Source organism: Papio anubis, chromosome 2, assembly GCF_008728515.1.
Source record: "Papio anubis isolate 15944 chromosome 2, Panubis1.0, whole genome shotgun sequence".
Classification (NCBI taxonomy): Eukaryota; Metazoa; Chordata; class Mammalia; order Primates; family Cercopithecidae; genus Papio; species Papio anubis.
The window spans coordinates 97,114,380-97,136,456 of NC_044977.1; the positions used below are offsets into that span (position 1 = coordinate 97,114,380).

General features: G+C 38.1%; 1 protein-coding gene across 6 annotated transcripts in view; it reads left to right on the plus strand.

Moving 5' to 3' along the window:
• The window catches only part of ANO10 (anoctamin 10), a 246,921-nt gene that overhangs the window by 69,153 nt on the left and 155,691 nt on the right, over nucleotides 1-22,077 (plus strand). The window contains exon 12 of one of the 6 annotated variants that reach the window (XM_031663431.1): nucleotides 857-4,582. The exons of the other annotated variants lie outside the window; for them this stretch is intronic. Coding sequence (XP_031519291.1) covers nucleotides 857-907 — 51 coding nt within the window. The 3' untranslated portion in view covers nucleotides 908-4,582. Of the gene's footprint in view, nucleotides 1-856; nucleotides 4,583-22,077 lie in introns of those variants that run through there. 6 annotated transcript variants of the gene reach the window in all.

Here is a 22,077-nt window from a genome sequence, read left to right on the forward strand (position 1 = left end):
TACTTAAAAATTAATTTATAATTATAAGGACTTTGATAATGTACCTTTGAGAAGTATACTAAGAAAACCCTTAGGTAAAATATTAAAATTATATAATTTATAAGAAAAGGCAAACTATATTGGGCAGTATGGTACAGTGGTTGAGAACATGGGTTCTGGGTTCAAATCCTGGCTATACCACTGACTAGCTCTGTGTCTTTGAATGAGTACCTGCTTCTACAAACTTAGGATTAAATGAATAAATGCATGCAGTGTATTTAGTACAGTGCCTGGCAAGATTAAGTGTTTAGTTTTGTTAGCTATTATTGTCATTGTTTCTGAAAAACGATCTGTTCTCATAGAAGTTGCTTCACCTAATTGAAAGGTTTGATTAAGTTCTGAGAATTCAGTTTAAAAACTTAGCCGAGGAAGGAGCCCACAACCAACTAAGTTATTAATCTGGTCACCATTTCCCATTGTTGAGCATGAGTTGGGTTGTTTTTTTATTTTTGGATTAGGATACTTTTGAATAGAATTGTGGAACTGGGTTTTTTCTTCCTCCTCTTGCTTCCTTTATTCCTGTGATAATCTTGGAATTTACTAGTCTTTCCATGGGCTCTTTAGCTTTTATCTAGATGAAACATTGCTCTGTGTTGTCCTAATGTTGTGGGAATAATTAGAGAGTGAAATCAAATGCTTACATGGAATACATATTTATTATGTGCTCAAAATATGCTAGGCATTACTAAGATACATCCCTGGCTTTAGGAATGCTCACAGACAGAACTATCCAAGAGATACATTTCAGTACAATAGGAGGCCTCTTTCTTCACCTTCTTCCCCTTTTGACACAGCTCTCTCCTTTCCCTCCTAACAGTGCCCTGACCAGTGCAGGCTCTGTCGGCCTGCTGAGCGGGCATTGGTGTGAGGATGATGGGGAAGATGTCCAGTTACTGAGTTTATGGCTCACCGAGAGGTATTTTGTTCCCAAATCTGTTTATGTGTGGTATTCTAGTTACTGTAATTGGCATAATTTAATGAAATGGAATGGAGAATGATGAAAAGTGTGTGCTAAAATAGAGCCATCATTTCTATGAAAACCTTTGGAAAGACTTCATGAAGACAAATTGCTATCAGATTGAATAAAGATGAGACAATTATAAAAGATTGGGGAAAAAATCATCAGAATATGGGCAGCTTCCAGATTCTGTTTTTACATTGCTTCACAAGTGTCTTTAAGTTTTCACTCTCCTTTAAAGAAAACAAACCTGGGTATCTTAGACATTGTCTTATAGGTGTTATTTAGGCATGTCAGACAGTGAGACAGTCCATCACTGGATTCTACTCAGAGGAAGGGCCCTAGCTCTAAAGCAAAAGATTTGCAAATTAGTGTACATTTAAATGTTTGCTAAAACGAAATGAATATATGCATTTTGTGTGAATCTTCATTTTAGCTGTTTTGATTAACAAAGGAATTATTGGCCCCAATTGTGTCATCTAAATGGGCTTCTTCTGTTCCTTGGGAGTGCTAAATTAGGATTTTAAGTTTGTCAATTAATGGGAAATACTTGTTTTGTTGAAAAACCCAATGCCCTTGGAATTGATGGTTAATGCATAATCTGTTTAAATATGACTTAGATAATATCCAGTTTTTGCAGATTACATTGCAATTTTTTAAGGTCTTACAGTGGTTAACCTAACCTGTTTCTTGCCTAAGAAAAGTTTAGGAAAAGGCAAGTCTCACACCTCTGCAAGAGATCGTTTTACATTCAGAATAGAGTTGTTTTCAGAAAAGAATTGTCTGAAAGGAGATAAGAATTAGAAAATTCAACAGCTTCTCTGTACTCTTAAGCCATAATTTCAAAGTCTGGCATCATTATTTTCTTTAAAGTGAAATCACAGAACATCATATGTATCCATATTCAAATGTAAATACTTCCGATATCCACAAACAAAAAACTGATTTGGGTTATTCATCTTCGAGGACTGTTCCTCTTGCCTCCTCTCATTTCGTGCTTTCAAGACTTCTGTCAATTACCTGCTCCCTCTGCTATCTCCTACTGCACTCCAGCCTGTGCTTCCCACTTTTAACAACAGACCTGCTAGGTGCGTCACCCTCCTCTTGGACCTGACTGCTAACCTCATTCTTGCATGACAGTTAACTTTCCTTTCAGGTGCCTGAACCAATCCAGAGTCAAACTGACCCTCTTTCTCTGACTTCCTATCCTTTTTAATGGGGAGGTAAAAAAGCATGTTTGGTTTCATTTTTTTTCTAGGGTAGAAAGCAAGTGTTGCTTTAGAAAGTTGAAAATAGACTTGCAGCACATAAGAAACCGCTGTTCTTTACAATATTGAGTTGTGTGTTGAGCAGTCTCAAATCTAATGGAAATACATTTGAGGTGGCTCTGTGGCGGGGGACCCCTTGAAAAAGTGGAATGTGGGGGCAGCTCCAGTACCAGGAGGGAGCAGGAGGGGTGAAATAAGAGACTGTAGGTTTTCTTAGGGAGAGCGGAGAGTATGAATGGGAGGATAAGAGGTAATGGATGGGGAAACTGAAGGAGGGCTCTAAGGTCATGATGAAAACTTTGTAGCCCATTTACATTTTATTCCAAAATGATGTTTTTTTTTAAAAACACTTTCAAAGTCATGACTGAAGTATTCATTTTCATTCACTTACATAAATTCTACTTGGCCATTCCAATGATCTCTAAAAATGAATACATTGCAGAATGAATTTACTGTATCTTCTTATTGTGAGATTGAACTTCCAATCCTCTCCTTACCAGGAGCAGCCTCTTCATTGGGTTGAGGAAGCTGAAACAGTTCTAGTCTATGAAGCGCCTGCCCCTGTGTGTGTAGACAGCAGGCCATGCTCCATCCTGCATCCCTCTCTGCATCTAGCCTCTCCTGTCTCTGGTCCAACCACCCTCAAGTCCAAAAGAGCAGCTGGAGTCTGCCTCAGCTTTTCCTCTTGATTGTTCTCAAATTCACCTCATTTTTTCCATTTCTTCAGTCCTGTTGGTTAGATCCCAGTTCTTTATGCCTGCCATCGTTAGTTTTTTTCTTCTGCCAGAATTACAAAGCTGCCACAGTAATTGTTGTTAACCTGTTCTTTAAGATATCCTTCTGTATTTTCACATAACTTGTTTTATTTCAGTTTAAAAAATGGTTTCTGAATTTCTGGTCATTGCTGGAGATACAAAGAAGATAAATCACACATCTCTTGGAAGAGCTGGACTCACAAGCAGTATCATTTCAGTACCATTTTTGATACCTCTTTTCTTATTTTTTTCCCTCAGTTAAAACGCTGTCCTTAAATTCATATTTGTCAATGTGTAGACCCTGTTCAGTAACCCATTTTCTTTAGGAATGGTTTCCCACATTAACAATACCCCAAACTCAAAATGCTGTGTTAGTACCCTAGGTCAAATTTCACTTTTAGAAACACTTAGCTGTTTTTTAATACTGAAATTTTACATCAAAAATAGGGCCAGGCGTAACTCTCAGTTTTTAGTATCATAGACGTTTATGTATTTTGGGTTTGGTGAAAAGGTATAAATTTTGGCAGATCTTAATGTTTATAGTTATTTTGATATGTTGTAATTGTTCTTTTGTCTTGTTACTTCTGTCCCTCAACCCTTTTTAGTCTGTAGCTTAAAAGCTTCAGAGAGTCTTTAGTTTCTTTTGTAGTCCCCCAAGGTGCCATGTTGCTAAGACTGAATTAAATTAGAAACTATGTGAGGGTGCTTTGTGGACTCCAGGGTGCTTACAAATGTAAGATGTTAATATTACTACTATAATTTCCTCCTAATTAATAAAATGTGTTCCCAGTCTCATTATGTTATGTTATTGAAATGGACTATTTCTAAGGATGTTAAGAACAATGAATGGAAAGGAAAGGTTTTTGAATACTGGTTACTTTCTAAGAAAATTTCTTCCTATCTGACATATATTAGTTACGTGTGTGTGTGTGTGTGTGTGTGTGTGTGTGTGTGTGTGTTTTATAAAGTATGCCTGCTCTGAGATCATGGTTCTCCTCTGGTGGATGGAACAGGAGGTGGAAGGTGAGCTGCAGAATGTAAAAATATGGTTGACCCCAAGCTGTCAGTGGGCCCCAGCTGTGACCATTTTTAGGAAGCTTGTAATGCTTCTATTATCCTTTCCATTTCAGTACTTCACACAGAACTAATTGGCACCATCTGTGCTAATAATTAAGCCTGTGATGTGGTCATTGGTGCACAAGGAACTCAGGTTGAGGGAATATTTCACAGCAAAAAGGAGGTGGGATATGAGCAGAAAGAATACAGTTTGTTGATATTCTTTCATGCTGGTCAGTTGTAGAAAAGGAAAGCCAAGGAAAGAGGAGCTCTCTGATAGATCAATGATATTCTTCCACAGCCTATAAGCCTCTTCCCCCCTGAGTGTGTAGGAAGGACATATGAGCAAGACAGGTAGAATTCTCGGCATTGTCTTCTCTTTGCTATTTAATTTGCCCTGGAGATTGCTGTAATATGCATCTAGTCTACATTTGGACATTAAAACTTAACTGAGGATGGTTGCCAAGAATTAAGAGTAAGGTGAGAGGTGAGGGCTTTTTTTTTTTTTTTTTTTTTTTTTTGTGGAATGGTTTTTTTTTTTTTTTTTTTTTTTTTTTTGAGTGATGAAATTGTTCTGTATCTTGTTTATGGTGAAGGTTTCGCAGCTGGGTGCATTTATTAAAACTGAAAGTGCTATACACCAAGATGAGTGATTTTCTATCTAAGTTAAAAGGTAAATTTTAGAATGTATAAAAACTTACTGAAAAAATGCTTTAGAAAATCTTTTGTGGCTTAGGACATGTTTACAAGATGAAAAAAGTAGGCTTTTTTTCTTTTTCAAGATTAATTAAGAAAAAAACAACCTAAAACCAGCTAATCTAAAATTTGATTTTATATAGTAAATGGCTCCTTTCAAACTCCAAATAAGATTTTATAATTGAATGTTTAGGCATGTTGCTGAAAGGAACAAAAGAACAGGGCTTTTATGCTTTTCTTTCTTTGAGCCCCCGGAACTCCATTTTACCATAAAAGGAGCTGCTCATCTTGAGTATTGTTTTGCTGATGAGAGGAAATTAATGAGGTGAGGCATCATTCTCATACATTTGAGAATTCACTGATCAAACTTAAGAACAAAAATTGTCTATTGTTTTATGTTTTAACACTCTTTCAAAATGTAGGTCATGTCCATAAATGCAAATGACTGTGTGAAAAGTAATATGCCACTGCTGCTAACCCTTTTGAGGGCACAGGGTATTCATGTGCTTCTAGAGTCAGCAGGATTTGCAGAAGGGCAATAGGAGGTGGCACACTGGGAGTGATTGAGAATTCTAGTGCTCTGATGAGTGAAGGATCAAGGTTGATATCAGTGGAGTCATTAATAAATATAAAGTTTGTATTTGGTACTTTTTAAAGAAATAATTTCAAATTAAAGGAAGCATTTTAAGCAACTTGGAATGTTAAATTTACCTTTGCGTTTTACTTTTATCAGGAATGTTTAAATAATCTACAAAGTACCCTAAGCCAAGAAACTTTTTAAGAGTTTAAGCGGAAGAAGCGTTTTTAAAATACAAAAGACTAGAAAGTATGTGATTATGGTCCAAGTGAAAGTTAATTTATCAGTTGGATAACAAACATTTGTCAGTACTTGTCTTACGGTTTTTATGCTTTAAAATAAGGGACAACAGCCTTTCAAAACTAGAGTACCAAGTCCTGCTTACTCATTCCTCTTCAAGAGAAAGAGTTTTATAATCTTTAAAGTCTTTGGGAAGACCTAAAGAGACTTAATCTTTTTTTTTTTTTTTGAGACGGAGTCTCGCTCTGTCGCCCAGGCTGGAGTGCAGTGGCGCGATCTCAGCTCACTGCAAGCTCCGCCTCCCGGGTTCACGCCATTCTCCTGCCTCAGCCTCCTGAGTAGCTGAGACTACAGGCACTCGCCACTGCTTAAAGATTTTATCAACTGATATCATAGTTACTCGTTTACACAGTAGCTGAGATTAATGGAATTTGGATTGTCAGGATTTTCCCCCGGTTCTCTTTGTCACTGTGTTACTAAAATTTACCATCATTTATATACTCACAGTGCTACTCTAACTGTGGCACACACTGTGCTGGTCTGAGAACTGTTAGTAGTTCACAGTAAGATAAGGAGCTTATGCTAAAATGTAAATCAACATACTGCTTCCTTCCTTAAGAATGTCTAGGAGGCTGGGCGTGGTGGCTCATGCCTGTAATCCCAGAACTTTGGGAGGCCGAAGCAGGTGGATCACGAGGTCAAGAGATCAAGACCATCCTGGCTAACATGGTGAGATCCCGTCTCTACTAAAAATACAAAAATTAGCTGGATGTGGTGGCACGTGCCTGTAGTCCCAGCTACTCGGGAGACTGAGGCAGGAGAATCGCTTGAACCCTGGAGGCAGAGGTTGCAGTGAGCCAAGATGGCACCATTGCACTCCAGCCTGGTGACAGAGCGAGACTCCGTCCCGAGAGAAAAAAAAAAAGAATGTCTACGTATGGTGGTTTACTCCTGTAATCTCAGCACTTTGGGAGGCCAAGGCAGGCGGATCACTTGAGGTCAGGAATTTGAGACCAGCCTGGCCAACATGGCAAAAACCTATCTCTACTAAAAATGCAAAAATTAGCTGGCTGTGGTGGTGCACGCCTGTAATGGTAGCTACTCTAGAGGCTGAGGCACGAGAATCACTTGAACCTGGGAGGCGAAAGTCATAGTGAGCTGAGATTGTGCCACTGCACTCCAGCCTGGGTGACAGAGTAAGACTCTGTCTCAAAAAAAAAAAAAAAAAAGTCTACATATAGGAAAAAAAAAGTTAGCAGAGCCCTAAGTGTGCTCAGTGACACAGCTGATTTACATTCTGGTACAAGTCATCTCTCGTTGGTGGGCTGCTAACAAGTGCTTTGACCTGTCCTGGTTTACAGCACTATAATTAAATACATGGTTCTCTCCTCTTTAAGACAGTTGTTGGGTTTAGATAACATTCATGCTATTGAGCAGGAGCAGTGCCTGCTGTGTTGCTCCCATCCTGACTCTCAAGCTGTCATGCTCCACTGCCTTACTCTGGCTATTTCCAGGTGGACACTGGGACAGTGGGTAAGGGTGCAGGACTTTTCTGCAGAGAGGTGGCTTTCACCATTTGGCTGTGTGTATTGGTGTTGTCAGGAGTGTTGTCTGATTCAGGGGATTACACTCTACAGAGACATGGCTGCTCCTCCCTTCCTCCCCCCAACCCCCTCCTCTGTCTCTTTCTCTCTGTCTCCCGTTCTCTCTCGCGCATGTGCATTCACATGCACACACGTGTTCACATAGACGTGATCAGAGTTCTGAAAACAGAAGGCATTCAGATGGCCATTTCAACCACTGGGAGAAAGGACCATCCCCAAGCATTTCTATCTACTCAGCTCTTTTGTCTTCTAAAATGTAACGTTTAATCAAATTTTTAGAGAAATCATTCTTTCCCGTATATACCTCCCATGTGGACAGTGGTGGCCTGTCACATGTCTTTTGATAGTTTCATTTTTGTTATTAGCTGACAGCATGTGCAGGCTAGAAAGGTATTCTCTTACAGAAATAATTATCTTCTTTATTTACATTTTGTATATTTATTCTCTGGGTAGTAATGCATTTACGTGATTCAAAACTCAAAAGGCTCAAAAACACAGTGATAAGAACCCTCTACTGCTGTCTCCCAGTCAACAGATTCCCTTCTGTGGAGGCAGCCAGTGTGATTGGTTTCTTATGTTTTGCTTCCAGGCATATTTAATGTGCAGATAAACAAGTATATATAAATAAGCATTAATTCATAAGCAGAATTTAGTGAATTTGTTTTACTCTTAGTTGTATTGTACAAATAAGAACACTATTGACAATTAACAAAATTTTCAATGTAAAGGAATCCATATGTAAGATGACCTCTGATGCTATTGAACTTTGGAATTCATGACTTGAATGATATTTTACAAAGCAGTCTGACCTTTTCAAAGTAAGAGAAATCCTTGCATCATGAATAAATGACAGGTTGAAGTAAAGTGATTGGTGTGCTTATTATTTCAATTTTGGATCAGTTTCACCTGTCATTTAGTAAAAGCAAGAGCTGCTTATGAATAACAAATATTTTTGTCCTGCTTTTTGCCAAGGATAGTGCTGGTCAACTGGATTGGGGTCAAAGCTAAGGAGGTATTTGTGCATTTATTAAAGTTTTTAAAATAAGAATGAATTTTTTTACTGTTCCTAAGGCCAAAGCTTGTTTAAATAGATAATTGTGGAACTATGGAATAAGAATCTGTTAGTAGAATAACTCAACAAAAATGCATTGGATTAGGGAGCTTTTGAGTGTTTTATTAATAAACTGCGTAAAACTTACATGTGATATAAGCATACTTTTTGGCCTACAAATTCTACTTCAAATAATTTATTTTGAGGAGAGATACTTGGAGGCAGGGGCATGGCTTAGCCTCAATGATATGGTTCCTTGAATGAAATTGCCTTGACCTTCCTGTTTTCGGCTCCTTTCTCAGTCCTCTTTTTTGCGACGTCGGCTTTTCTCCCCAACCCTTACATATCCCTCAGCTTTCTTGGTTTCACTTGACAACATGCTTCTCACTTCCATCATCTGAAATGTGCTACCATTTTTTTTCTGCTAACGGCTCGTTTCCTGTTTGAGTCTTTACCAACTGTTTTGATGAAGTCTTGGGCTCTATCATGCCTAGAAGCAAGGGGAGGTATTATTGAGCTTCTCCTGGATTTAGGTCCTGGTTTTGCCATAGAGGCCACAAAGACAGAGAGTATATAGAACGTTTGTGCCGTGCAGAACAGGGATGAGCAAGTAAAGAATCATGCCTTTAGAACAGAGCATGTGCTTTACATGAGTTCCTCTCCTCACTTAGACTGAAAAAGGAACTGAGCACACATAAACCTTACCATATCACTTTGTATTTGAATCTCTGGGTTGGGGATTCCCAGAATTTTTGGGGAGATTGCTGTTGTTGTTTTGCATTACTCTTTTATGGGAAGAAGCATTAAAATAATATGAATTAAAATTAATTTTGCTTCATCTAACTATAAAGATATACCTTAAGAGATTTTTTGGTGGATGATGAAACTGTTCTGTACCTGATTATGGTTGTGGGTATATGAAACTATACATGTGTTAAAATTCATAAAACAATACACCAAACAGTTGATTTTATTATATGACATAAAAAAACAATTTAAAATAGTTTTGTTTTGAGAATTTTATGTATCTCTGCAAATAAAGATACATCTGTGGGAGTCATTAAGGAATCACTATTACACTGGATGAACAGTTGTATAGCCTCCTTTATGAAAACTGGGATTTCCAAGGACCTAGTCAGATTATTTATTTCTATCTACTCCTCCCTGCATGTACACACCTACCTGTATTTTCATATTCAGTATAAAATTAGTTCTAAACTGAGCAAGGATGGCAAGGCAGCGATGATGGCTTTTTCTCACCTAATCCTTGGAAAGAATTTTAAGCCATTAAATGTGAGAAGTTTAAGCAAAGACATAGCATTTGCAATTATCAAAGGGTCAGTGACTATTGCTTCTTTATTTAGATAGTCCGAGTCCTCTGTCCTTTTGACTATTGGAACTTTATCCCTTTGTATTACTAAGAGCTTTAGGGGAATATTTGAGACTTTCATCCTAGCTGCTTGTGATTCTACTCTTCTCCTTGTTGGCAAGGTATGGTTGATGTCATACATAGGGCTGGCAGATGAATTGGCAGGATGCTGCTTGGGAATGTGGACAGGGTAACTGAGTGAAGAGGGTTTAAATTTATTGGGTGAAGCATCCCCGAGCTTGTGACAATGCTCTTGGCTCTTTCATGATCATAGTTTTTTTTTTTTGTTGTTGTTGTTGTTTGAGACAGGGTCTTGTTCTGTCACCCAGGTTGGAGTGCAGTGGCCAATGGCCCGATCTTGGCTCACTACAACCTCTGCTCCCTGGGCTCAGGTGATCCTCCTGCCTCAGCCTCCTGAGTAGCTAGGACTACAGGTGCTCACTGCCACACCTGGCTAATTGTTGTATTTTTTAGTAGAGATGGGGTTTCACCATGTTAGCCAGGCTGGTCTTGAACTCCTGACTTGAAGTGATCTGCCCACCTCGGCCTCCAAAAGTGCTGGGATTACAGGTGTGAGCCACTGCACCTGGCCTTATGATTATGTTTTAATTACCACGTAAATGACAAATTGTGAGATCACACATTATATTTTTATTTTAGAGAGCTATGTATTTATTTTTTATACCAATAAGAAACCCAAAATGCAGTATAGTAGCTTTTCATTTCATATTTTAAAATGTTGGTACAAGAAAAGACTGCCATAGACATTAGAAGATAGAGAATTTTATCTGAGTCATGAGAATCTGTTATTTTACCTTTATTCTCACAAAATAATTTGGAAAAGCTGAAATAATTTATAAGCCACTGTTAAGGTGACATAGATTTTGGTGAATTCTTTGGATAAAGATTAAGCCAGAACTTGTAATTTAAAGATTGTTAAAAGCATTTCTCCAAAGTAAAAGAGTTTGCTTACAAATGTAGGTTGGTTCTTGAAGATCTGTCATTTTGTTTTGTCTTCAAAATAATTGAAATATTAGCTATATAGCATGCAGACATACTTAAAAGTTAGAATGTCTCTACTGGAGACCACAGACTTACTTTTTGTCTTTTTGCCTAGAGTTTATTAGTCATATTACACATTCAGGTTTTAGTTAAAAGAATACCCAAATTTGGCCTTTTAAATACATAACATGCCTTTTGATAGCAAGACTTCTTCTATGACCTAACATAGGATTAGGTTTTTGAGTATTCTATGTGTGCCCAAGGAGAGGGTATATCCTATGTTATCAGTGTAGTGTTTTATTTGTACACACAAACATACGCACATGTTAGTCCCAGCTTATCTGCAAAGGATGGTTCCAAGACTCCCAGTAGATACCTGAAGCTGTAGATAGTACTGAACCCTGTATACACTATGTTTTTTCTTATATATACATACCTGTGATAATGTTTAATTGATAAATTAGGCAAAGTAAGATATTAACAATAGTAGAACAATTATAATAATATATTTTAACAAAAGTTATGTGAACATGGGGTCTCTCTCTTTCTCTAAAAATGCTGCTTTAATAAAAGTTATGTGAATGTGGGGTATCTCTCTTTCTTTCTCTCTCAAAATACTACGATGTTTTTGGACTGCAGTTGACCATGGGTATCTGAAACTGTGGAAAGTGAAACTGCGGATTAGGAGACTACTACATACCTATTATGTACCTGTATATGCATATATAGAAAACCTTTATAGTTTATATATACTATATATAAAATATATAGTATGTATAATATATAGGCTATATGTTTTATATAAGAAATATATAACCTATATAACCTCTACCCTATTAAACATGACGTGTAGATCTTTTAAATTACTGCTTACTTTTTGTTCACTTGTTTTGGTTTAAGATTGTTAAAGTCTATTCAATAGCGTATTCCTCTTAGAAAGCATCTATTGTAGTTTGTGATTTGTAAATGTAGTTACTGTGTTATTTGGTGCATAGAAATTTATAACTGCTACATTTTCATTTTTAATTGTGATCTTTGAGATTATAAAAATATTTCTTTAATGCTTTTGGACCTTAATTCCACTTTATCTGATAGTAGGATTGCATCCCCTATCTTCTTCATTTCTGTTTTTTCTTAGTGTATCTTTAGTTTTAGCCTTTCTGAATCACTCTAAGTGTGTCTCTTGTATACAGCATAGAAGTGGGTTTTGTTTTGCAAGGAAGTTTGAGGTATTTTTCTTTTAATTAGTGTCTTAAGCTCATTTGCATTAATTGAGATGCAGAATATGTTTGGTCCCAACTTTATCATATTATTTTATGTTATATATACTCTGGTATTATGTTATATTTATCATGTTTCTTTCCTTGGTGGTGGGGGGGCAGTATTTAGGAAAGTTTGTTTAGTACCTCTATAGTTTTATGTTCTATAATACCCTAATTTCCTTTGTTTTCACTTAGATTTCTACTATTTGGTTTGTCAGTTTAAAATAATATCCTTTATCATGTATTATCTACTTGACAATTAATGTATTCTGCTGTCTCCTTTTTCTCTTCTCTTCTCATTATTTCAGTTGTACTATTTCTACTTTGTCAAAATGTTCACCATTTACATATATATTTTTTAGTTCTAGATATGTTTAAATCTTTTTGTTGCTTGCCATCAGTCATCTTGCCAAAGTTTTCCTTTTCCCCTCTTTGTTCTATGAAACGTGTTCTTCAGCATAGCAGTACTCAAACAATAATGAGCATACTCATCACCTGGACCTCTTGGGCAGGGCCTAGATTCCGACTCCTAAAAAAATCCCAAATGGTATAGATGCTGTGGGCCATGAACCCCACTTTGAGTAGCAAAAGATTTCTCAGGAAGAGTTCTTAAGTTCTTGAACGTAAGTTCCATATTAGGTTCTATAACATGTATACTTGAAGGAGAGGTTGGCTGGATTTTAAAATATTTTGGTTCAAAGTTCTTGAAATTCTTGAAAATGTTCCTCCATTGTTGTCTGGCGTTGTTGCTGTCAAACTCTGATGTAAATCTGCTTTCCTTCCTTTAGCGAGTGACTCGGTCATTTTGTTTGGAGGCTCAGTTGTTTAATATTAGTGTAATTATTTTATAGGCATATGTCTCAGAGTTGATTGGTTCAGATCACAGATACACATGGTCCCTTTCAAATGTAGTTTCAGGCTTTCTTTTGTTTCTGGAACATTTTCTTAAATTACAGGGTTTTTTTGTTTGCTTATGTGGCTTTTCTTGAGACAGGGTCTCACTCTGTTGCCCAGGCTGGAGAACAGTGATGCAGTCCAGCTCACTGCAGCCTCCACCTTCAGGGCTCAGGCAGTCCTCCCATCTCAGCTTCCCGAGTAGGTGGGACTAACAGGCACACACCACTATGCTCAGCTGATTTTTGTATTTTTTGTAGAGATGGGGTTTCACCATGTTGCCCAGGCTAGTAAGTCATAGTTTTCAATATTGTGTTCTATTGTGTTTTTCTTCTAAATCTCCAGTTATATGAATGTTGGATCTTCTTTGCCTGTCTTCTTTATCATTTTTTTTTTCATTTTGACACATATTTTTCTTTTATTTTTGTCCTCTTAGTTTTTCAAGCTTTTCTTCAGTGTCCCTTATTATATTTTCATTTGGGTACTTTCCCCCTTGCCACTTTGTAATTTATCACTATTTCTAAGATGATTTTGTTTTCTTCTTCCTTTTCTTTACTGAGTTTAGTCACTTTCATTTCATATCTTCCATTTTGTTCATTTGTTAGATATTTTTGATCTGAGTTTTTGTACTTCTTATTTGAAGTTTTTTTTTCGTGTTCTTAAATGCTTATTTAAGGTTATTTAATTCAGGTTTGATTATTGAGTTATAATTTTCATCTAGTTATGTTTTGTTTGATTGGTTTTTGTTTGCTTTCATGTTGTCAAGGAACAAAATCAAAAATGGAAATATTTTGATTCTCAATGTCTGTTTTATTTTCATAGTAACTTTGTACAGATGTTATCTGCCTTTTTTTTTTTTTTTTCATTTTGAAATTTTCCTAGACTAGCAGTAGTATTTCTTGTTGGAAAGGATAAGGAGATTTTGGGTAGCTTACTGAGTTTTTTTAGTTTGAGAGCACTCTTTTCTCCTGGTATAGTAAAATGTTGTTTCTTTTAATGAGTATCTTCTTGGTAGTGAGAGGTGTGTGTATTGTTCTTGTGTCTTTAGGACCGTTAATTTCTACCTTTTGCTTTCTTCTTTCCCATAATCATCAACTTCCAGGAGATACCTGAGCCTTCCGTATCATCTTTCCTCCCCATCCTTCCCTCAAAATTGTGCCTTCCTAAAACTACCACATCTGATTCTGTGCATTTTCAAGCGCCGTCCTTTTAATTCTCCAGAAAATCTCTAATCTAGCAGTTCACAGACCTTTTTTTAGTGAAAATTTCTTTTTCTGGGAGTGATTTTATCTGTGTTTCAGTATCCCTAGATCTCTATTTCCCTCTCTTTCATAGTGTCTGACTTGACTTGCCACTTAGGTGTGGGCTCTGGAGCTAGTCTTGCTGGATTTGGGTGTTTATTTCCCTATTTTCAGTACCATGAAGTTCATGCCTTTCCTTATCTCCTAGTTAATGTTGTAGGTATGAGGAATGGTTAGTTTGTCTTCTCTTCCTATTGATCTGTTTGTTTTTCGTTTTGAGTATATACGGAGAGATTTGGATTTAGATGGCTCCATTATCCTGTGAGAGAACCCAGAACTCTGGAATAATGTTTTTATATCTAGAAAAAATTGAATTCATTTTGGTGTTTCCAGGCAATTTAAATATATTTATATATGAACTAAAGACTACTTCATCTTCTGTGTAGTGTACAGCATATTTTATTTTATATTATTTGAATTATCATACTTATTCTGATTTATACCTAGTTCATTACAAAATCTATTCTTGTTAACATAATAGTAAACCTCTAATATGTCATCTGTAAGGAGCATGCTGGATATGTTGTAATAGTTTAATTGGATAAGGGGCATTTTGAAATAGAATTTGTATAAATATACAAACAGCCATTGGACACAATGTGAAAATCTTTCCCAGAAATCCATTTACACAGATGAGTCCATAAATCTGTGATTTAAATCTTGTGTGACTTTGCCCCAAGCCACTAAAGAGAAGCATGGTGTGTGTGTGTGTGTGTGTGTGTGTGTGTGTGTATTACATCCATTGTATGTACCATGTATATATATGTACCCTGTATGTACCATATGTGTGTATGTATACACACATATATACATATATTTGTATACACACATATGTATGTGTGTATATTATAAATATATACCGTTTTTCATTATTGTTGAAGTCAATCAGTAGACTAGAAATTATTTTAGATCCTAAGAGAACTTAAGGGACCTCTGCTATTACTGATTAAAGTAGGGCTAAAATAAGGATATAGATGCTATATTCTATAATATTTATAGACTATCTTAAGTAAATATTCAAAATATTTTAAGGAACTGCTTGTTAAAGTGTAGCATAGATACAGATACTGGTTATGAATGTCAGGCTCAATGAAGTGTCAAGAAGTGAACATATTCATAAAACATAGGATATTTTACCAGAAGGCTCTTCATGCTCTTCCTAGTCACCAACAACCCAGAATAACCACTTTCCTGACACCGATTGCCATTTGGTTTTGCCTTTTTAAATTCTGTATATGTTATACTGTACATTCTCTTGATATATTTTCAATCGTCTCAGGATGTTGAAATTGTTTCCCAACTCTGGTGCTCTTTTAGCAGTTGTTTCCTTGGTCAGTTAATCCTCCGTGTTGCCGCGTGGGCGTGCATGCTGACGCTTCTCCGTGACTGGCAGAGAGCCACAAGACTCCACAGAGGCCCTGTTTCTAGTGTTACAAAAATAATCATACATGTTGCATATCTAAATCCAGTGAAGAACTTGTCAAAACGATGGTTGATTAGAGAGATTAATAAAATATAAAGATATTTAAAGATTTGGTGGCTGAACAGGACAGTTAACATGGTGCTAATTCTGAAAGTGAATCTAAAATGGGAAAGGTAATTTTACAGTCCATATGTTAGTCATGTCCCTGACTAAAGAAATAAGTTGGCAGTCTTTTTAAGGTTTCATCATTTTCATCATTCAAGTGCTTTTATTTCTCTAAGTGTACTGCATTTAATGAATTTTTTACTTAATACTTTCTAAGTGTATTATGTGAATATGCTAGAATATTTTAAATGTTGTCATTTGAAGATAGAATAATGACTCTGTTGCAAAACAAATAAGTAAATCCAAAGTGGAGCAATGATGTTTGTGCACTACAGTGGCAACAGATCCTTGGATTTGGAAGGAATGATTTCCAGAAAATCTGAGGTTTGAAGTGACCAACTGTCATTAGATTTCTCACAAATTGAGGCATTTTGCTATTGAAAACAGAAGGAGGAAAACTCACAATGGAGAAGAACGAATTTGAAAACTGGGCCACCGCTCTTTCAAAATGCATCAGCTCCCTTCGCCACCACTTGCAAGTTTATTTTAAGAACTTAGAGGAAAGAAGAGAGACAAAACATCTTTCCATGCCTAATAACTCTATCCCATTTACATTACTTCTTCCCACCAAATATGGTGAAAGTACTTTGCGGTGATGGGAAGGGAAGTTCATTGGCCCCTGACCATGGGGTTGACTGTGCCTCGTGGGGGTGCTCACCTAGCAGATACCTGGGTGCTCACACCTTGTGCTAAGGCTGAGCAGAAGCAGACATGGTTGTTGGCCTTGGGGCTTCATCTGGCATGAACACAAAGCACCAGTTATGCAGATAGACGTAAAAGGATTGAGTTTAGAGTAGGGGAACGTGACCTCGTCCGGAGTCTGAAAGAAGGTGTTTTTAAGGAGAGGTAGCCAATAAAATGGAGTAAGACATGGGGATGAGGGACTGTGGAGTGAATACTTTGGGCAGAGAGGATAGCATGCCCAGGGACCATGGATTCCCAGAGCTATGAAGATGCAGGGAAGAATGTGATGTGAGTCTAGAGAGGACACAGAGGCCAGATGACCTGGCTGCACAGGCCACATTGAGGATACCTTTTTTTCACTTAAGAGCCCTGGGCAGTCATTGGTCAGGGTGGGTAAGAGTATGGCTGTGGTGATGACCTCAACACATTTGCAGTTTGTAAAACCAAAACAACCCTTGTCTTGCTCAATTTGGAGGATAGTTCTCACTCATACCCAGCAGGAGGATGTTTAAGAGGGGTCGGAAGAGTCAGTGAGTTGGGCAGTAACTGCAGTGGTTCTAGGGAAGGATCCTGGTAGATTGGAACAGGACAGACAGTGGCTCTTCTGGAGAGGCATGTACTGGAAGCAGTATTCAGAGTCCTTAGTGCTGTGTTGGATACACTGTGTGTTAGGGGAGAGGGAATATCATGAGTGACTATAGGTTTCTGGCTTGGGTACTGGAGGAGGGCCAGTTATTGAGATAAAGGATGCTGGAAAAGATCTGTGTTTTGGCAGAAGAGCCCAAATGTGTTCGTTGTCCCACTGAGTCTAAGGTACCTGTGAAATAGGCAAGAGGAGCCCAATGGGCAGTTGGGTGGACTAGAAACCCAGTTCAGTGAATCATCTGCATGAGTAAATCCATGTTCCTTTTCCCTTCCCTTTTCTTACTGCCCCAACTGTGCCACACATAATCATTGCACAGGGTACTTGGGAAAGGAAGGAAGCATCTTGGGGAAACCTTCCTGGTCTCTAGGGCCAGGCCAGATGACTGTTGTGGGGTAGACTGTAAATGCAGGAACTGTTGCAGCCATGCTGCAATTACCACTTACAGACAGCTCTCAGGATCTACATGGGAAAGGTAGGGTAGAGGGAGTTAAAGGGAATTGAGTTGGAAACTTGACAAAACTGTTGCCTAAAATTTTATTTGAATGTTTCTCCCCACCAGGACCCAGGTCTTTAAAACTGGGTAGAAAAAATATACTCTTAATTAGAAACATGTTTTACACCACCTTTATATAGAAACTTGAAATTTCATCATCTGTGTGTGAGAACTGCTGGAACAAAAGCATGGGAGGATGAATAAACATGATCTGTGCACAGTGCTTGTTTGAAGCAAATGACTCAGTTATTCTCGAAAGTCATTCCTTCTATGAGGGAGTTGTTTCCTGGTTTTCTTCTACCTCTTTGGCTATCCCTCCTTAAGCCTGTTCCTGAGCATCTTCCTGGGCTATTCTTTCTTAAGGTTCCTTCCCAGTCCTCTTCTTCTTCTTCATTCAATCGTTGGTTAAACTCATCTGCTCATCTCCATGGCTTCCGCTGTAGCCCCTGTGCTCATCTACTCCATGGTGTAGCCCCTAGGTGAGCTCATCTACTCCATGGCTTCCACTGTATTCCCTGGGTGAGCTCATCTACCCCATGGCTTCCATTGTGGCCCCTGGGTGAGCTTGTTTACCCCATGACTTCCACCTCCGCTGTAGCCCCTGTATGAGCTCATCTACTCCACGGCTTCCACTCTATTCCCTGGATGAGCTCATCTACTCCATGGCTTCCACTGTAGCCCCTGGATGAGCTCATCTACCCCATGACTTCCTCTGTAGCCCCTGGGTGAGCTTGTCTACTCCATGGCTTCCACTCTATTCCCTGGATGAGCTCATCTACTCCATGGCTTCCACTGTAGCCCCTGGATGAGCTCATCTACCCCATGACTTCCTCTGTAGCCCCTGGGTGAGCTTGTCTACTCCATGGCTTGCTTTACCTTTACTCCTAACACTGCCCATTGGACATCTACATGTGTATTGTATGTGTATTTACCTTCATTGCCTTTACTTGAATGTCTCCCAGTGATCTCAAACTGAGCAATCCAATCTACCACCATCCATCTAGTCACAACCAGAACTTGGGGTTAATCACCCTCACTCCCCACAGTCAAACAGCTACTGTCCAGGTGGTTGTTTCATCTCACCCATTTCTTCTCCACTCAGTGCCTTGTGCGTAGCCTTGGGGTAAGCCCTCATTATTCCTTGCCTGAGTTGCTACAGCATAGCATTTTCTTAACTGGCATCCAGGCTCCCCAGTCTTGATGCTCTCTAATCCATTCTGCTGCTAAAATGGTTATTCTGAAACACAAATCTGATCTTACTCCCTCCTTAAAAGCCTTTACTGCCTTTCTACCATTTTCAGGATTAAAGTCCAGATTTTAGTGTGGCTTTCCAGGTCCTTCATGAAATCATGCAGCTCTTTCCACTGCTCTTCTCTCTCCACTTTAATAATACTCAGCTCCTGTGACTCCTCCAATGAAATGAGCTCTTGCTTACTTGGTATTGTAGGCTGTGCTGTTTCTTCTGCTGAGAACCCCCTTTTCAGGCATACTTCACTTAAATTGACAGGTTTGAATATTAGTATGCCTGAAAGACTGGTGTAATGTACATGAGTCATCCTGTTTTATCACTGAACACATAAACCTCTTTCCTGTGTCCAGAGAATCTCTGACCTCATGGCAGACGCCTCCTCCCATTATAGAAGCTGATAATGCAGGCACTCCCTTTCCAGCCTCCCTTGCTTCTGTGGTATGGACATGGGCACATGATCTTTATTGAGCCAGTAATAACCTTTTACCCTAAACTTTGAACTGGAAGCTATTGGACCCCAAGAGGCAGGTGCCATGCAGAATCCACTCAGCTGACAGTAGCTGTGGTAGTGCTATGCCAATGGTGTTGTGCCTGTGTGCAGCCTGGCATCATTGCTGGACCAGCTCTAGATGTGACTTTGGACATTGCTCCTCACTGTATGACTGCTCAGCCTGGTTCTTTAGACCTTTTAGAAGGTATGTGAACTACCTGATAACCTTTTAACCAACCCTTTCCTTGCCCAAATAAACCAGAATTGGTACTTATGGCTTGCAAGTAAAAACCCTGCTTGATTCAGGTAGATTTCTAGCATCAATACTTTCAAAGACAGAGAGCAGAACACAGTTATCTATATAACTGCAGTGAAGTGACAGATCCCTAATGCATAAAATTGTATAAAGCTCTTGGTTTGTAGGTAAATGAATAGTCACAAGACTTAGGAGGATCTTGTGCTACATCTGCAGTGACATGATGAAAGTCACAGGGTTTTCCTAGAGAAGAACACCAGAATATTGCTGTGATCATAAAGAATGGTGAAAGTGTAGATACAGAAATAGTTGTAGAGCTTCTTTTTAATGTATTTTTTATTGTGGTAAAATATAACAACATAATTTGCCATTTTAATTGTATTAAGTGTATAATTTAGTCACATGAATTATAGTCACAGCATTGTGCGATCATCACCACTATCAATTTCCAAAACTTTTTCATTACCTCTAACAGAAATTCTGTATTCAGCAGGCAATGCCTCTCCATTTCCCCCTTCCCCTAGTCCCTGGCAACTTCTGCTTTACTTTCTGTCTTTATGATGTTGCCTGTTCTAGACATTTCATGTAAACAAAATAATACATTTATTTGTCCCTTTGTGTCTGGCTTATTTCACTTAGCATTATGCTTTTAAGTCTTACCCATGTTGTAGTATGTATCAGAGCCTCATTCCTTTTTATGGCTAAATAATATGTCATTGTATGCATATACTGAATTTATTCTTCTGTTGATGGACTCTTGGGTTATTTTGACCTTTTGGCTATTTTAGTACAAATGTAAATAATGCTGCAGTGAACATTGGCATACAAATATCTTTGAGTCCCTGCTTTCAGTTCTTGTGAGTATCTATCCAGGAGTAGAATTGCTGGGTCATATGATAATTCTGTGTTTAATTTTCTGAGAAACCTCCAAACTGTTTTCCATAGCAGCTATGCCATTTTGCATTCCCATCAGCAATGTACGAGGGTTTCAGTTTCTCCATATTCTCGTCAACACTTATTTTCCATTTTCTAAATTATAGCTAACCTAGTGGATGTGAAGTAGTACCTCACTGTGGTTTTGATTTGCATTTCCCTAATGATTACTGATATTGAGCATCTTTTCAGATGTCTGGAGCTTCTTAGCTATATCATTTGTCTCGAGAGCATCCTGATCAGTTAAGTAAAGTCCCATTTCTGTAATTATTTTTCCTAGAAGTAAGAGGTTGGTGTTCTCTACTATTTATCTTTATCTTTTTTTTTTTTTTTTTGAGATGTAGTCTCGCTCTGTTACCCAGGCTGGAGTACAGTGGCGTGGTCTTGGCTCACTGCAAGCTCGGCCTCCTGGGTTCATGCCATTCTCCTGCCTCAGCCTCCTGAGTAGCTGGGACTGCAGGTGCCCGCCACCACGCCCGGCTAATTTTTTGTATTTTTAGTAGAGATGGGGTTTCACCATAGCCAGGATGGTCTTGATCTCCTGACCTCGTGATCCACCTGCCTTAGCCTCCCAAAGTGCTGGGATTACAGTCGTGAGCCGCCATGCCCGGCTACTGTTTATCATTTTATGGCCAGACTCAGCTCTCAAACATAAGGCTTCCCCGTAAATACCATTAAGGGCTTGACAGCAGCATTTTAAAATTTATGCCTTTTCTTCAACCTGATAAATGATGGGTGTGCAAAACCTGCAGTTAACATCATACTTAATGGTAAAAGGCTGAATGCTTTTTCTCTGAGATTGAGAACAAGAAAAGGGTACCTCCCCTTACCACTTACCAGTTTTATTTAGCATTGTCCAGGAAGTTCTAGCCAAGGCAAGTAGATAAGAAAATAAAATGCATGTAGATTGGAAAGGAAGAAGTAAAACTGTTTCTCTTTGCAGGTGATGTGCTCTTGTAAATAGAAAATCCTAAGGAATCCATTAAAAACAATTCAAATGAATAAATGGGTTCAGGTTACACGAGACAAGAACAATGTACAAAACTGAATTGTATTTCTATACATTAGCAATAAGCAGACTAAACGTGAAACTAAGAACACAATTCCACTTATTGTAGCATCAAAAAGAAAAAAATGGAAGACTAAATATTAATATGGTAGTACTTCACCAATTAATCTATAGATCCAACACAATCCCTATTTTAAATCCTAGCTGACTTATTTCCAGAAATTAAAAGTTGATCCTATAATTTATATGGAAATGCAAGGAACCCAGAATAGCTAAAACAATCTTGAAATAAAGAAAAAAATACAAAGACTCACATTTCCAAATTTCAAAACTGCAGTAATCATAGTAGCATAAGAATGTCCATGTAGTAAAATAATAAATAAATAAATAAAAATAATGTACTGTAGATCAGTGTACTCAACTTGAGAGTCCAGAAATCAACCTTCAGATTTTATGGTCAGTTGATTTTCGACAAGAGTTCCACAACAGTTCACTAGGGGAAAGAATAGTCTTTTCAACAAATGGTGCAAACAGCTGGATATCCACATGCAAAAGGATGAAGTTTGGACTCCATGCTGTGGTCTGTTTCTGTCCCCCTAAAATTCATATGTTGAAACCTAATCACCAATGTTATGGTGATTATCAGACACCAAATTT